We start from the raw sequence: 16,349 nt of genomic DNA, 5'->3' as shown, positions 1-16,349 counted from the left end.
CCCAGAGTTCAAGCCCCACAACCGACAAGACGAAAAGATGGAGACTCTGGACATAAAGAAGCTATTCAAGGTGGAGAAATCTTCCACAGTCCTCTAGATTCTGTTCTGAACATTAAAACCCCCGCTGGAGTGGAAGCAGGCGTCTTTGACATCTTCCTCAGGCATTCGTCCCTGAGTATGGCCCTCAGAACTTACTCTGACTCCAAACTCTATGAGTATCGGGAGTTTGAAGAGAAGCCGTGTAAATGTACTGCGTGTGGGAGAGCCTTCAGCGACCCCCAGTGCTTCCAGAACGCTGACAGCACCAACACAGGAGTGAGAACCCACGAGTGTAAGCAGTGTGGGAATGTCTTCAGTCATCCCACTTCCCCTGAAATGTTTGAGAGCACCGAACAGAAACTGTTTGTGTGTCAGCAGTGTGGGAAAGCGTTTCGTTCTTCCAGTTACATTAAAATTCACGAAAGGACGCACAGTGGGGAGAAGCCTTACGTGTGCAGCTACTGCGGGAAGGCCTTCCGGCAGTCAAGTCACCGCATCCGACATGAAAGAACTCACACCGGAGAGAAGCCGTGTGTGTGCGAGCAGTGTGGGAAAACCTTCTATTCTTTGAGTGATGTTCGAAAGCATGAACGAATTCACAGTGGTGAGAAACCTTTTCTGTGTAAAGAGTGCGGGAAAGCCTTCAGTGACTCAAGTTCCTTGCACAAACATAAAATAACTCACACTGAAGAGAAGCCCTATGTGTGTAGACAGTGTGGAAAAGCCTTCAGGTCCTGCGGCTACCTGACCATACACGAAAGGACTCACACTGGAGAGAAGCCTTACGTCTGTAATCAGTGTGGGAAAGCATTCGGGCAATCCAGTCACTGTCTCATCCACGAGAGAACTCACACTGGAGAGAAGCCCTATGTGTGTAAGCAATGTGGGAAAGCCTTCTTTACTCTCAGTGGTCGTCGGAAACACGAACGCACTCACAATGAAGAGAAACCCTTCCTCTGTACTGAATGTGGAGAAGCCTTCAGTGATTCCAGTTCCTTACACACACACAAAATAAAACACTGGGGAGAAGCTTTATGTATGTAAACAATGTAGGAAAGACTACTTTGATGTTCGAAATCTTGAATTTGGGAGCTGAGAATGTGACTGAGTGCTTGCCTAGCATGCATGAAGCCCTGGGTTCAATTCCTCAGTGCCCCATACACAGAAAAGGCCGGAAATGGCTCAAGTGGGAGAGCGCTAGCTTTGATTAAAAGAAGCTCAGGGACAGTCCCCAAGCCCTGAGTTCAAGCCCCAGGACTGGCAAATAAAACATGAATTTGGACTGGGATTGTGGCTTATTGGTAGAGAGCTTATTTACCCTGCTTGAAGCCCAGGGTTTGATTCCTTAGCCAGCCCAGCAGGAAAATCCCTGAGACTTTTTTTTTTTGGGTCTGGTCCTGGGGCCTGAACTCTGGGCCTGGGCGCTGTCCCTCAGCTCTAGGTTAGCGCTCTGCCACTTGAGCCACAGCGCCACTTCCAGCTTTTTTCTTTTTGCTTATGTGGTGCTGAGGAATCGAACCCAGGGCCTCAGGCATGCAGGGCCTCAGGCATGCAAGGCAAGCGCTCTACCACTGAGCCACCTTCCCAGCCCCCCTGAGCCTATTATCTCCAGTAAACCACCAAAAAGCCAGTAGAGCCATGGCTAATGTGGTAGAACACCTGAATAACAAAGGTAAGGAGACAATAGCTAGGCCTTGAGTTCACGCCCTAACACTGGTGTACAAATGCATATATGCACCCCAAAATCGGTAGAGGCCAGGCTTAGACTCATAATGCTGTTCCGCAGCAAAGGTTTGAGTTTGACAGTTTACTTTGGTCTACAGTATAAAATGGCTCCCAGTGTGAGTTTACTCTGGGCAATATGGAGTGTCATCAGCACTGGGAGAAGGGGACCGCGGGGCAGAGTGAGCTCCCATGGGAGCTCCCTGCCTCAGCCCAGGGGCTGACCCTGTCATTCTTGCACTTAGCCTGGCTTGGGAGTTGGCCATGGTTTTGTCATCAGAATAGGAGTTTGCCTTTGTGACCTTGGCTGTAGTCAGCTGCTTCTATGAGCTAGCTCAAATAAACTTACTTTTCTTCATGATTCCTCTGTAGAGCATGCCTGGCATATAGCTCCTATTTCTCCATTCATTGAGTAAACTGAAGTCCCTTGCTAGTATGTCCTCTGCCCCCCCCCCCTTTTTTTTTGTCATGGGGCTTGAACTCTGGGCCTGGGCCCTGTCTCTGAGCTCTTTTGTTCAAGGCTAGTGCTCAACTACTTGAGCCACAGCGCCACTTCCCGATTTTCTGGTGGTTTATTGGAAATAAGAGTGTCAAGGTCTTTCCTGCCTGGGCTGGATTCCAACTGGGATCCTCCCATATCAGCCTCCTGAGTAGCAGGGATGACAGGCGTGAGTCACTGTCATCTGGCTTGTTTTTAATTTTTAGTTTGAAAATCAATAAACTGAGAAAAGTTGGGGGAAAGCTTTTACCACAGCTGCTCATCTCCAGCTTCTTAAGTGTGTTACATTGAGGGCAGCCTGGCTCAAGAATGTTCGCTAGGGGCCAGGAGGGTGGCCCAGTGGTAGAGCGCTTGTCTTGCCTGCCTGAGGCCCTGGGTTTGATTCCTCAGCATCCCATAAGCAAAAAGAAGGAAGCCGGAAGTGGCACTGTGGCTCAAGTGGTAGAGCGCTAACCTTGAGCTGAAGAGCTGAGGGACAACACCCAGGCCTAAAGTTCAGGCCCCATGACTGGACCAAAAAATAAAAAAATGTTCGCTAGATTACATGTAAAAATACATATTTCACCTACATTTTTACCTTGCCAGGTGCTTATTAGATCATTACCCAATAGAAGGTCAGGCCTGTGTCCGTACACTGCTGAAAATCCTTGAGTGTTTGCATGAAAGGTAAAAGCAGGGGCTGGGAAGGTGGCTCAGTGGTAGAGCGCTTGCCTTGCATGCATGAGGCCCTGGCTTCAATTCCTCAGCACCACATAAGCAGAAAACACCAGAAGTGGTGCTGTGGCTCAAGTGGTAGAGTGCTCGCCTTGAGCTGAAGAGCTGAGGGACTGCGCCCAGGCCCAGAGTTCAGGCCCCACAGCTGACACCCCCCCCCCAAAAAAAGTAAAAGGTTCAGACTACTTGAGCTGTAGCCAGCACTGGTAGCTCAACGCCTGTCTTTCTAGCTACTCAGGAGGGTAAGATCTGAGGATTGCAGTTTGAAGCCAGCCCAGGCAAGAAAGTTGGTGAGCCTCAGCTCTAGTTAACTACACAAAAAAGCTCAAAGTAGAGCTGTGGCTGAAATGTTGGAGCACTAGCCTTGAGCAAAGCAAGCTCAGGGAGAGCATTCAGGCCCTGAGTTTAAGCCCAAGGACAAAAACATTAAGACTGGAATCAGGCTACACTGACAGCAAGGCCATGTTACCTGAAGAGACACGCCACGTAGCCCAAACTGCAATGTTCAGTGGCTAGGTCAGAGCAAGACCCATGTCTCTCAGATTAATAGAACACAATTTTCACGTAGAATCACAGGACAGCCATTCTCAGGACTACCTCACCCTAGCCTCTACCACCTCTAGCTAAGAACCATCATGAGAGCAGAGTTAGCATTTTATTCACCTACTTAAGCACATCTAAGTGTTGGGATGGGTCATCCTGACATTAAATCCCAACCACTCCCCATACAACACACACCAGTCCTGTCAAATTCTATACAGCATGTTCTTGCTGTTAAACTATCTTGTCATTTAGATTTTTTTTTTTGGGGGGGGGGGGGTTCAGTCGTGTGGCTTAACTCTGGGCCTGGGCGCTGTCCCTCAGATCTTCAGCTCAAGGCTCTATCACCTGAGCCACAGCGCCACTTCAGGCTTTTTTTCTTTTTGCTTATGTGGTGCTGAGGAATTGAACCCAGGGCCTCATGCGTGCAAGGCAAGCACTCTACCACTGAGCCACCTTCCCAGCCCCTCATTTAGAGAGTTTATGGAATCCCTGTGTCCTATTTGACAAAAACTAGGTCTTCCTGGACTCTGCTAAGAGTCACAGCAGCACAGTGTTTCTTCTGGCATGATTAGTATCAGACTATTATAATAAAAAGAAACAACAATATAGGCGAGAGAAGTAAAATTCACCTGAGAAACTCTTTAATTGGATGGGGCATGAGAATTCTCAATCATGGAATAGAAAAACGCAACAAACATGAATTAGAGCCCCGATTACAAGATAGCACGGATTACAAGATAGCTGAAGACAACTTCTCAGTAAACAAATAAGTTAACATTTGTGTCTGCAGATTGTAGGAATACAGTTAAGAGTCAAAAAATGTGTTCAACAAATCTTGTTTATAGCAAACACACACGCAGGCGCCCGGCTGCAGGGCTGTGCTGCTGTCTACTTGGGAGACAACAGGAGGATCACAGTTAGAGGGGAGGTCCTTCTTGAGCTGGGACTGGGCAGGGTGGCCCATACCTCCCGTGACATGGGTACCATTCTCTGAGGAGCAGGGTGGCGGTGCCATTAGCACCTCCAATGTTAAGTCCTCCCCACACCAGAAGTAGTTCCTGAGGTGGGAACAAGGTGGCATAGTCCCTTTCCTACCCTTTAGACAGGCGCCTGGGGGAGACTAGGCAAGCCCCCTTTCTAATGCATGTTCCCTTTACAACTAGGGACTTGTACAGCTGGAAACAGCAAAATCCATCCTTTACTGGAAAACCCCAGGGATTCAACTCATTATTGGAAATAGTATTTTTTGCACACTAGCCCACCTAGGGTGACTCAACTTGTATAGGGCTTTAAGCCCCAGAGAACAGGGAACCGTGCTGCAAAGGCGGTCCTGGGACCAGAGGGGTCTTCCATTGATGACCCTGTCCGTTTGGAGCAAGTCTTTCCTCTGACTCACCAAGCTGGGACTATAGCAGCGATCAAGATAAGGAGTGCTTACCAGTTATCTCCAGACTGTTAGTGGGATCTGGGTGGCGGCTAGGAAGCCAATTCATTTACCTAAGGTGAGAGTGTGCAGCTCCCCAGTGAGTCCCCTGCTGCTTTTCTGGAAGGGCTCTGGAGGCCAACAGGACCTATGTATACGCCTATAGATTCTGAGGCCTCAGAGAACCAGCCAGCCCCAGATATTAGAAGAAAGGTTCAAAGGTTAGGTGTTGAGGGAAAAGCGTTATCCATTTGCAAACGGCAGTAGAGAACCTCATTGCTAGCAAAATGGACATTGGAAAAAGGAATGTCCAAGGGAGAGAAAGACGGAAAATGACAAGCACGTTAGCTGCCTGGAAACTGGGTTATCTCCTGAGAAATATGGGAGGGAGCTCAGGACTCTGAAATCCAGCCTTGTTGAATTAAAATTCAGCTCTCTGAGCTGGGCGCCGGTGGCTCACGCCTGTAATCCTACCTACTCGGGGCTGAGATCTGAGGATCGAGATTCAAAGCCAGCCCGAGCAGCAGGAAAGCCTGTGAGCCAGCCTTGAGCAGAGAGAGAGGCTCAAAGGGGCTGGAAGGTGGCTCAGTGGTAGAGTGCTTGCTTTGCAATCCTGAGGCCCTGGGTTCGATTCCTCAGCACCACATAAACAAAAAGGAAAAAAAAAAGCCGGAAGTGGCGCTGTGGCTCAAGTGGTAGAGCGCTCGCCTTGAGCTGAAGAGCTGAGGGACAGCGCCCAGGCCCAGAGTTCAGACCCCGCGACCGGACCCAAAAAAAAAAAAATTTTTTTTGAAGACATAAATCAGGAACTTGTAAAAGTCAAAGATGAAAACGAAATCCTCAAAATGAACCTGGAAAAGACTCAGAATCAAATGAAAGGCAAGCGTATCAGCCTGGGTAAACACCAGGCAAGGCTGGGGCCAGGGGCCAGAGGCTGGAGGCGGCTCACGGACAACACCACTGCCGTCCTTGCTCCCTAAAGCAAGGCCAAGAGGAGAGTCCGACACTGCATGTAGAAATCAAGGCCCAGAAAAAGGAGCTGGACATGACACAAGAATGTATTATGGCCAGGTGCTGGTGGCTCATGCCTGTAATCCTAGCTACTCATGAGGCTGAGAACTGAGGATTGTGGTTCAAAGCCAGCCCGGGCAGGATAGTCGGGGAGACTCTTACCTCTAACCACTAGAAAACTGGAAGTGGCGCTGTGGCTCACATGGTAGAGCGTCTGCTTTGAGCAGAAGACCTCAGAGATAGTGCCCAGGCCCAGAGTTCAAGTCCCATGACCACCAACAACAACAAAATGTACTATGCTGAGTACATGCCGATTATCAGCTTTGAAGAGTGTGAGTGGAAATTTAAAGCGACTGAGAAAGATCTCAGCCACTGGCACCCACCAAGTTCACACATTGTGTGTTCATTCCAGCTTGAGTCCTTTTGTCTTAGTAAAATGAAAGCAGATAACCAAGATGTGATTTCCTGGTGTGTTCTCTGAACACCGACTGGCACAGGGTTGCCTACGCTGTGTCCGTCCAGTGTTCTCTGACGTTTCCAGGTGGCTCTGGCTGAGTGATGACATCACCATGGCTCACGTGGGCAGCAGAAGTTCTTTCCTGTGGTTGGCGGCAACCAGAGAGAATGAAGGCTTTCACACAAGGGTTAGACATGCAGGGTTTTCTTCCTCAGGCGTGAGTCTTTTCATGTCTTCTAAGGAGAGAAGAATGAACAAAGGCTTTCCCACACTTCCCACAACCGTAGGGTTTGTCCCCGGTGTGGGTTCTTTCGTGTGCTTTGAGGAGGTAGGGTCGAGAGAAGGCTTTTCCGCACTGCGCACACCCGTAGGGCTTCTCTCCAGTGTGAGTCCTTTCGTGCCTCTCAAGAGCACTTGCAAAAGGGAAAGCTTTTCCACACTGCTGACATCCCAGCTTCTCCCCACCATGAATTCTTTCATGGGCTTTCATGAAAAAGCGCTCGCAAAAGCCTTTCCCACACTGCTTACATATGAATGGCTTGACGGTACTGTGGGTCAGTTCATGTCTCTGGAGGTGAGTAGACCTCAGGAAGGCTTTCCCACACTGATGACATAAGTAAGGTCTTTCCTGGGAGTGAGTTCGTTCGTGTACTTTGATATAAGAACTAAAAGTAAAGGCTTTCCCGCACTGTGCACACTGATAGGGCTTCTCGTTGGTGTGAGTCTTTTCATGTCTCCTAAGGGCATAGGAAGAAAGGAAGGTTTTTCCACATTGCTTACATACATACTGAGTCTCTCTAGAATGAATTCTTTCATGGATTTTCATGCGAAAAACTTGACTAAAAGCCATCCCACACTGCCTACATACAAAAGCTTTCTCTCTGAAGTGCGTCTGTCTATGCCTCTGCAGATGACTGGGACACTTGAAGGCCTTCCCACATTGCTTGCAGAAATAAGGCTTCTCGTGGAAGTGGGTCCTCTCGTGGATTTTAACGTAAGAACCACAACGGAAGGCTTTCCCACAGTGCTTACACACGTAGGGCTTCTCCCAAGAGTGAGTTCTCTGGTGTCTCTGAAGGTTGCTGGAGAAAGCAAAGGATTTTCCGCACTGCTCACATGCACAAAGCTCCTCCCCGGAGTGGGCTCTTTCATGTAGTTTAAGGTAAGAGATGCGACTGAAGACTTTTCCACACTGCTTGCACTTGTAAGGCTTCTCTCCCGTGTGAGTTCTCACATGTCTGTGGAGATGACTGGAACTAGTGAAGGCTTTCTCACACTGCTGGCAGCCATAGGGTTTCTCTCCAGAGTGAATTCTCTCATGGATTTTCACGTAAAAACGGTAACTGAAGGATTTTCCACACTGCTGACATCCGTAGCGTTTCTCTCCACTCTGAGCTCTTGTGTGAGTCTGAGCCTGACTTTCTCTGCCCGGCTTCCCGTTGTGAGCAGGCCCATCGCCGGGATTTCCTCCGCGTCTGTGAAAACACTTGGCAAGCCCGAAGGCTTCCCCACGTTCTTCAGACACAGATGGCGTCTCTTCCGTGTGAGTGCTTGTTCTTGTGAAGGCTTTTCCATGCTGCTTACGCTGAGGGCTGCTTCCTTTGACAGTGCTCTCATGGTGTGGGATAGAAGAGAGACTCTGATGGGCCTTGTCAGACGATTTATTTCCACTGGGCTTCTCTCTCGAGTGAGAGCTTTCACGGCTCTCCAAGTCCAGGGAGGAAGAGCAGCTTTTCCTGCATGCCTCCTGGGTATCAGCCTTCAGATTCACACAGGGTCTGTGTGTGGTGTGAGCGCTGAGGGGCCCACGCGGAAACAAGTAAGTGACAAGGTCCTCACACCGGTACTCTTCACACGGTAGTACCCCAGAAGGAAGACCAACAGGATGCTCCAGAATCCGCTGGCAGAACTTTACACACTGATTGCCTCCTTCATATTCACAGAGCCTCTCTACCACACTACCGCTGGTAAACATGAAAAGAGAATGATAAGTTTTGGAGTTTTTTTTCTGACTTGAACTCAGAACCTGGGCACTGTCCCTGAGCCTCTTTGTGTTCAAGACTAGCGCTCTACCACTTGAGCTACAGCGCCACTTCTGCCTTTTACTGAGTAGTTTACTGAAGAGTCTCGTGGACTTTCTTGCCTGGGCTGAATCCTCAGATCTCAGCCTCCTGAGTAGGTAGGCTTTTAGGAGTGAGCCACTGGCACACAGCTTACAATAGTTTTTTAAACATCAGTCGTTTTCCCCAAACCAGGGTTGGATCTCTGACTTCTAAAATGATTTATGAAAAAGAGTGAGCTGAATGACTGCAGTAAGGCTGAGGTAAGCAACCCCCAAAGTAAGGAATTCATATATGGATGTGTAACACCACCTTCACAGACCAGGTGAACACTCTCTGTTGAGTGTGTTTTTACAGATAAGTTATAATTAAGTATTAAGTGAAAAGGTATTCCTTATTTTAGCATGCCAGGCATCAGGGTTGGAAGTTGAGATCTGAGGATCAGGGTTCAAAGCCGGCCCAAGCAGGCATGTCTCTGAAGCTCTTATCTCCAAATAACCAGCAAAAAGTTGGAAGGCCCGTGGCTCAAGAGGCAGTCCTAGCCTTGAGCCAAAAAGCTAAGGGGCAGTGCCAGAACCTGAGTTCAAGATCCAAGACCAGCTCTCACTCACACGCTCTCTCTCACCACACCCACACCCACTGCATGTTAATGTTTGAAATTCTTCTAGTATGCTGGAGGTAAGGGTCATCTAAACCTAAAACTCATTTCCATTTCATACAGATACACAAAGCCTGAATTTAAAAGGAATTTTATATATATATATATATATATAGAGAGAGAGAGAGAGAGAGAGAGAGAGAGAGAGCGCAATACGTTTGTTTTTTTTTTAATCAGTCAGGGGCTTGAAATCTGGGCCTGGGTGCTGTCCCTCAGCTCTTCAGCTCAAGGCTAGCGCTCTACCACTTGAGCTACAGTGCCACTTCCCATTTTCTGGTGGTTTATTGGAGATCAGAGTCTCACAGACTTTCCTGCCTGGCAGGGCTGGCTTTGAACCGCGATCCTCAGATCTCAGCCTCCTGAGTAGCTAGGATGACAGGCGTGAGCAGCCCCCCAGTGGCCCAGCATGTACTTAAGTTTTGAAGGTTCCTATACTCCACATTTGAGGTACACAGCTTTTTCTTTTTCTTTTTTTGGTCCGGTCGTGGGGCCTGAACTCTGGGCCTGGGCGCTGTCCCTCAGCTCTTCAGCTCAAGGCTAGCGCTCTACCAATTGAGCCACAGTGCCACTTCCGGCTTTTTTTCTTTTTGCTTATGTGGTGCTGAGGAATCGAACCCAGGGCCTCAGGCAAGCAAGGCAAGCGCTCTACCACTGAGCCACCTTCCCAGCCCCCACAGCTTTTTCTTGTTAGGGAAAATTACCTTAGATTTCTGCCGAGAGTTTTGCAGCCATGTTCAATACTTTCTTCATTCTGTTTTGTCCCTAAAATTTAATCACAAAAAATCACTGTGACTTATTCAACGTTATAAAAAGAATCATCCATTGCAGATGTTTTTTATTATAGTTTATGATCATTCATGGCCTATTCACCCCAGTATTCCATTCCCATATTCCAAATGGTACAACAGCACTGAAGAGTATCACAGTCATTCATGGATTAGAGGAGGGATGCTGTGCTTACCTATAGCAGCCAGGTTCCTGAGTGTTTCCCACATCACATGTCTGTGGAGCTTCTTTTGGGGAGAATCCAACAAAGCCCATTCTTCCAGTGTGAAGGTCACAACAACATCCACAAAGGTCACTGGATCCTACAATAGCCCACACGCATACCCATAAGGAATAATGAAAGCCACAGCACTGTAAATAAAGACTCCCAAGAATTTCACATGATGATGCCGCCCCTCCCCCCACGACTCTTATCACACGCACTCACACACACTCTCATGTAGCAATTCTGACAGGAGCTGGGAGCCATTTGGTAATTAACAGCAGAACATGGGCACCTGTTTTGTAAGCAGTCCCAACAATTACAATTGGGACACTGAGACTGTAGCACTGCCCAAGGAATTCCTACTTTAGTTCTTGTGAGAGCAAAAGCAGCTATTTTGAGACAAAATTATCAGAAGGGTGACAACAAAGGTTTGAGACAGGTTTTTACTATGTAGCTCATTCTGCCTTGAACTCAAAATCTTGATGGCGTTTCCTTCATATTTAACTATCATTTTCTTATTCTAAAGATTTTCTGTGAGTCGGGTGCTAGTGGCTCACGCCTGTAATCCTAGATACTCAAGAGGCTGAGATCTGAGGACTGGGGTTCAAAGCCAGCCGGGGGAGAAAAGTCCCTGTGAGAGTCTTTTCCAGCCCAGGCAGGAAAATCTGTGACTGTTTTTGTTTTTTCACTCAAACGCTCTACCATTTGAACCAGAACTCCATTTTGGGATTTTGTAACTGGAAATAATCTTTTATCTGTTGGATGGCTGGGTAGGTTTCTTTTCCCATTCTATGGAATGTCTCTTGGATCACTGTATTCCCAGGGCCACCTGGATTGTGACCCTATTTGTGTTTCCCTTGAGGCTAGGTCAGATAGGCGCCATCACACCCAGCCAGTTATTGAGAGGGAATCTCAAGAACTGTTATGCCCAGGTGGGCCTCAAATGGCAGTCCCCCAATCTCTACCTCCCAAGTAGCATCTAAGACTGCGGGGTTGACCTACCACGTGGCATCATTATTGACAATAAACTATGGAATTAGGCTAAATGAATGGGTGAAATCAGATGAATAAAGAAAATGTGGCATATATAATCGAATTTTATCCAGTCAGGGCTGGGAAGGAGGCTCAGTGGTAGAGCGCTTGCCTTGCATGCATGAGGCCCTGGGTTTGATTCCTCAGCACCACATAAGCAGAAAAAAAAAGCTGGAAGTGGCACTGTGGCTCAAGTGGTAGAGCGCTAGCCTTGAGCTGAAGAGCTGAGGGACAGCGCCCAGGCCCAGAATTCAGGCCCATGACCGGACCTTCCCCCCCCCCCAAAAAAAGAATTTTACCCAGCCATAAGAATGAACTTCTAATGCCGGGCGCTGGTGGCTCACGCCTGTAATCCTAGCTACTCAGAGGCTGAGACCTGAGGATCACGGTTCAAAGCCAGCCCGGGCAGGAGAGACCGTGAGACTCCTATCTCCAATAAACCACCGGAAAACCGGAAGTGGCGCTGTAGCTCAAGTGGTAGAGCACTGGCCTTGAGCTGAAGAGCTGAGGGACAGCGCCCAGGCCCAGAGTTCAAGACCCACAACCGACAAAAAAAAAAAAATGAACTTCTACTGCCAACGGTAAATGGGGCAGACCTGGAAACTATGATGTCACATCAAAGAAGCCTGCCTCCCAATATGTCTGACACGAAGTAGGGGATTGTGCTGACCACCAAAATGTTCAAGGGGTATTCTACGAATTATTCTGACACCACTATACCGTGCAGAGACCCACGGCTTCAGCATCAGTGCCACCACTGCACATGCCAGTCCAAAATATGTGTTTGCTTTCCCAAAGTGATAGTGGGGTGCTGCCCTGAATCACCTTATTAACTTGAATTTACACAGTGCCTGAATGGTGTTTATGCAAAAACAAAGACACTCGACCATCCTGATGTCACAAAGAGACACAAACACCAAATGTAAAAATTAGACTACGCTGGGTGCCGGTGGCTCAAGCCTGTAATCCTAGCTACTCTGGAGGCTGAGATCTGAGGATCAGGTCATAGTTCAGAGCCAGCCTGGACAGGAAAGTCCTAGAGATTCTTTTTTTTTTCTTTTGGGTCCAGTTGTGGGGCCTGAACTCTGGGCCTGGGTGCTGTCCCTCAGCTCTTCAGCTCAAGGCTAGCGCTCTACCACTTGAGCCACAGCGCCACTTCCAGCTTTTTTCTTTTCACTTACGTGGTGCTTAGGAATCGAACCCAGGGCTTCATGCATGCAAGGCAAGCACTCTACCACTGAGCCACCTTCCCAGCCCCCATCCTAGAGACTCTTATCTCCAGTTAACCACCAAAAAAAAAATGGAAGTGGTGCTGTGGCTCAAGTGGTAGAGCACTAGCCTTGAGCTGTAGAGCTGAGGAACAGCACCCAGGCCCAGAGTTCAAGCCCCAAGACCAACCCAAAAAAAAAAAAAAAATCAAAAAATTATGCTGTACTCCCCTTGTCAGTTCTCAAATACACAAAACCTTGAGTCCAGAAAGCAGAATCGAAGTGTCTTTTTGTCAGACTGCCTCAACTTTATGGCACTGGTGGCTCACGCCTATAATCCTAGCTACTAAAGAAGCTGAGATCTGAGGATCACGATTCAAAGCCAACCAGAGCAGAAAAGTCCCCATGAGATTAACTCCAATGAACCACTCAAAAACCAGAAGTGGTGCCATGGCTCAAGTGGTAGAGTGCTAGCCTTGAGCAAAAAGAAGCTCAGAGCCGGGCGCTGGTGGCTCACGCCTGTAATCCTATCTACTCAGGAGGCTGAGATCTGAGGAAGGCGGTTCAAAACCAGCCAGGGCAGGAGAGACCGTGAGACTCCTATCTCCAATAAACCACCAGAAAACTGGAAGTGGCGCTGTAGCTCAAGTGGTAGAGCATTCGCCTTGAGCTGAAGGGCTGAGGGACAGCGCCCAGGCCCAGAGTTCAAGCCCCACGACCGACAAAAAAAAAAAAAAAAAAAGCAGCTCAGGAACAGCACCCAGGCCCTGAGTTCAAGCCCCGCAACCAACCAAAAACAACAACAACAAAAAACAGATGAAATGTTTTGTCCAGTTGCTTCGATCTGAGTAAATACCTGGGATCAAAGACTCCTGACCTCCCAGGAGGAAAGGAACAAGAGCATTTCTACACAGTTGAATTACAGGTTTCCTCCATCCCCCACTTTAACCACTGCCATGACCTCACACATTTTCCAAATGCTCAATTTTGGCCTCAAAAATGATTAGCTGAGAGCTGGAGAGCTGGCTCATGTGGTGAGAGAGCCAGGCTAAGGCAAGAAACTGGAGGCTCTGAGACCAAAGTGTGTGTGCACACAGTGGTGAGTGTTCTTATTCCTAGTAACTGAGGAGGCTGATCTAAGGATGAAGGTTCAAGGCAGCCTGCAACAAGGAAAGCTCAAAGGACTCACTTAAGACAAAAACAATGCTAGACTGGGGGTGTGGTTCAACTGGTAGTCCATATGTGAGAAAGCTGATTAAGAGCACAAGACTTGGTGGTAAGGAGGGAGGAAGAGACTGGACTGCCCAGCCCAAACACACACCGCACCCAGAACTAGCAAACAAAGTCTCCTGCTGCTTTCACAAAATGGCTGCATGGGATGACTTTCTTTGGAATGGACCCTGATCTTGCCACCTCCACAACCTCCTGCTCCTCCTCCAATTTGTCTGCTGTTTTCTGAGTTCAAAACCCTTTTTTTTTTCTTTTCCTAGTCCAGGGGCTTGAACTCAGGGCGTGGGCACTGTCCCTGAGCTTTTTTTTGGGGGGGGTGGGGGTGGGGGGCTGTGGGGCCTGAACTCTGGGCCTGGGCGCTGTCCCTCAGCTCTTCAGCTCAAGGCCAGCATTCTACCACTTGAGCCACAGCACCACTTCCGGCTTTTTTCTCTTTGCTTATGTGGTGCTGAGGAATCGAACCCAGGGCCTCAGGCATGCAAGGTAAGCACTCTACCACTGAGCCACCTTCCCAGCCCCCCCTGAACTGCTTTTGCTCAAGGCCAGCACTCTATCCATTGAGCCAGAGCACCCCTTCTGTGTATGTGGTACTGAGGAATCAAACCCAGGGCTTCATGTATGCTAGGGAAGCACTCTACCACATTTCCAGCCCCACAGCCCTATCCTTTTTTCTTTTTGTCGTCGTGGGGCTTGAACTCTGGGCCTGGGCGCTGTCCCTCAGCCCTTCAGCTCAAGGCGAGCGCTCTACCACTTGAGCTACAGTGCCACTTCCGGTTTTCTGGTGGTTTATTGGAGATAGGAGTCTCACGGTCTTTCCTGCCCGGGCTGGCTTTGAACCGCGATCCTCATATCTCAGCCTCCTGAGTAGCTAGGATTACAGGCGTGAGCCACCAGCGCCCGGCCAGCCCTATTCTTTCTAAACATTAGGTGCCTATAAAACCTGCAGCAGGCCTTTCCCCAGGTTGCAGTATGCCATTAAAACCAAGTCAAGGTGTATGCTAATAAAAAAAAAAAATGCACGCCAGGAAGTGGCGCTGTGGCTCAAGTGGTAGAGCGCTCGCCTTGAGCTGAGGGACAGCGCCCAGGCCCAGAGTTCAGGCCCCACGACCGACCACCACAACAACAAATCTCTAAAAAATCAAATTCTGGAAGCGGCGCGTGCTAGCTACGGACACACGAACGCCATTTCTAGAAGCGTCTTAGAACACCACCACCTGTGTCCGAGGGGACCACAGGCCCCGTCCCCCAAACACCAACCGTGTCCACCACGGCGGCGCCCCGTCCCCAGTGAGTGCGGCCTCGGGGTTCCCCGGCGGCTGCACGGAGCGGCCCGGCGGGAGGGGCCAGGCCGTGGACGGGGCCCCGGACGTGCCCCCGCAACCCCGGCCCGGCGGGAGGGGCCAGGCCGTGGACGGGGCCCCGGACGTGCCCCCGCAACCCCGGGCCGCGCCGAGGCGCCTCGGCGCCCCCCCCCCCCCCGCCGGGCGGCGCGCGGCTGCGCAGGGAGGCCGCGGGCGGCGGGCGGCGCGGGCGGCGCGGGGAGGCCGCGGGCGGCGCGGGCGGCGCGGGGAGGCCGCGGGCGGCGCGCGGCTGCGCGGGGAGGCCGCGGGCGGCGCGGGCGGCGCGGGGAGGCCGCGGGCGGCGCGCGGCTGCGCGGGGAGGCCGCGGGCGGCGCGCGGCTGCGCGGGGAGGCCGCGGGCGGCGGGCGGCGCGGGCGGCGCGGGGAGGCCGCGGGCGGCGGGCGGCTGCGCGGGGAGGCCGCGGGCGGCGCGCGGCTGCGCGGGGAGGCCGCGGGCGGCGGGCGGCGCGGGCGGCGCGGGGAGGCCGCGGGCGGCGCGCGGCTGCGCGGGGAGGCCGCGGGCGGCGCGCGGCTGCGCGGGGAGGCCGCGGGCGGACGCGCCGGGCCGGTCCCCGGGCCCGCCATCGCCCGGGCCCCTCCGTAGCCCGCGTGCCGCGAGGGTCGAGCGGCGCCCACCGCGCCCAGGCCGCGTCCGGCCCCGGCCTCTCCCCGCCGCTCCGGGACGCCCCGCACTCACCATCCCCGCGCCGGACCGGACTTGGCGCTCCCATCTGCCACCTCTGCCAGCGCACGCGGCGAAGCGCTTTCCCCCGCCTCTTATACCGGAACCGGAACCGTCGGAGGACTCCGCCCCCCCATCGCGGCTCCTTATTGGACAGATCCCTCAGAGGCCCTGATTGGATAACGATGAAGGGCGGGGCGGGGCGGGACAAAGACCTCCCGCCAGGCAGGCTCTGGCCTGTTACCCTAACGACACTAGAGACGCAGATGTGAGGTTGGCAGTTCGAAGCCAGCCCAAACAGGAAAGTCCCTGAGCTTCTTATCGCCAATTAACTACCACAAAATCCGGAAGTGGGGCTGTGGCTCGAGTAGTAGAAGCTCGGGGACAGTGCCCAGGCCCTGAATTCAAGCCCAAAACCGGGGGAAAAAAAATCCAGCAACACTATTTCCAGCTCAGGCTTCCTCCCATCCAGGGCAGATTTTTCTCGAGTTATTTCAGTGGTCCCCTCTGTATTCTTCTGAGCATGCTCTGATACAATAATTTCTGGAAGGATAGTTTGCTAATTTTCAAGGTGTCTTTTATTTTTTTTTCAAAGTGTCTTTTAATCCAGTCAACATCACAACCAAGATTTACCCATATAATGGGGAATAACTGGACAGAAAATGATTGCAGTCACCAGGTTGAATAGTGACAGCATTCTGGGTTGATACCAACCCCTCTCCCCACAATAATTCCCACCAT

At 50.9% G+C, this 16,349-nt stretch overlaps 2 protein-coding genes across 2 annotated transcripts in view; one reads left to right on the top strand and one right to left on the bottom strand.

Moving 5' to 3' along the window:
* The window catches only part of LOC122100275 (zinc finger protein 791-like), a 29,316-nt gene extending 28,096 nt beyond the window's left edge, over positions 1 to 1,220 (top strand). Inside the window, exon 6 of the mRNA XM_042670626.1 lies at positions 415 to 1,220. Coding sequence (XP_042526560.1) covers positions 415 to 1,083 — 669 coding nt within the window. The 3' untranslated portion in view covers positions 1,084 to 1,220. The remainder of the gene's footprint in view (positions 1 to 414) is intronic.
* Positions 1,221 to 6,093: 4,873 nt separating this feature from the next.
* On the bottom strand, positions 6,094 to 15,691 carry LOC122100309 (zinc finger protein 883-like). Its single transcript, XM_042670670.1, has 4 exons — positions 15,624 to 15,691; positions 10,088 to 10,214; positions 9,828 to 9,888; positions 6,094 to 8,372 (listed from the first exon to the last, which is right to left on the bottom strand). Exons 1-4 carry the CDS (start codon positions 15,624 to 15,626, stop codon positions 6,620 to 6,622), a joined length of 1,944 nt encoding a protein of 647 aa, XP_042526604.1. The 5' UTR covers positions 15,627 to 15,691; the 3' UTR covers positions 6,094 to 6,619.
* Positions 15,692 to 16,349: the final 658 nt, after the last annotated feature.

The sequence above is a fragment of the Dipodomys spectabilis genome, unplaced genomic scaffold (genome assembly GCF_019054845.1).
Source record: "Dipodomys spectabilis isolate Male_0828 unplaced genomic scaffold, ASM1905484v1 ptg000573l, whole genome shotgun sequence".
In the NCBI taxonomy this organism is placed as follows: domain Eukaryota; kingdom Metazoa; phylum Chordata; class Mammalia; order Rodentia; family Heteromyidae; genus Dipodomys; species Dipodomys spectabilis.
The sequence above is the reverse complement of the archived record's forward strand: the minus strand, read 5'-3'. Positions and strand labels throughout refer to the sequence as shown.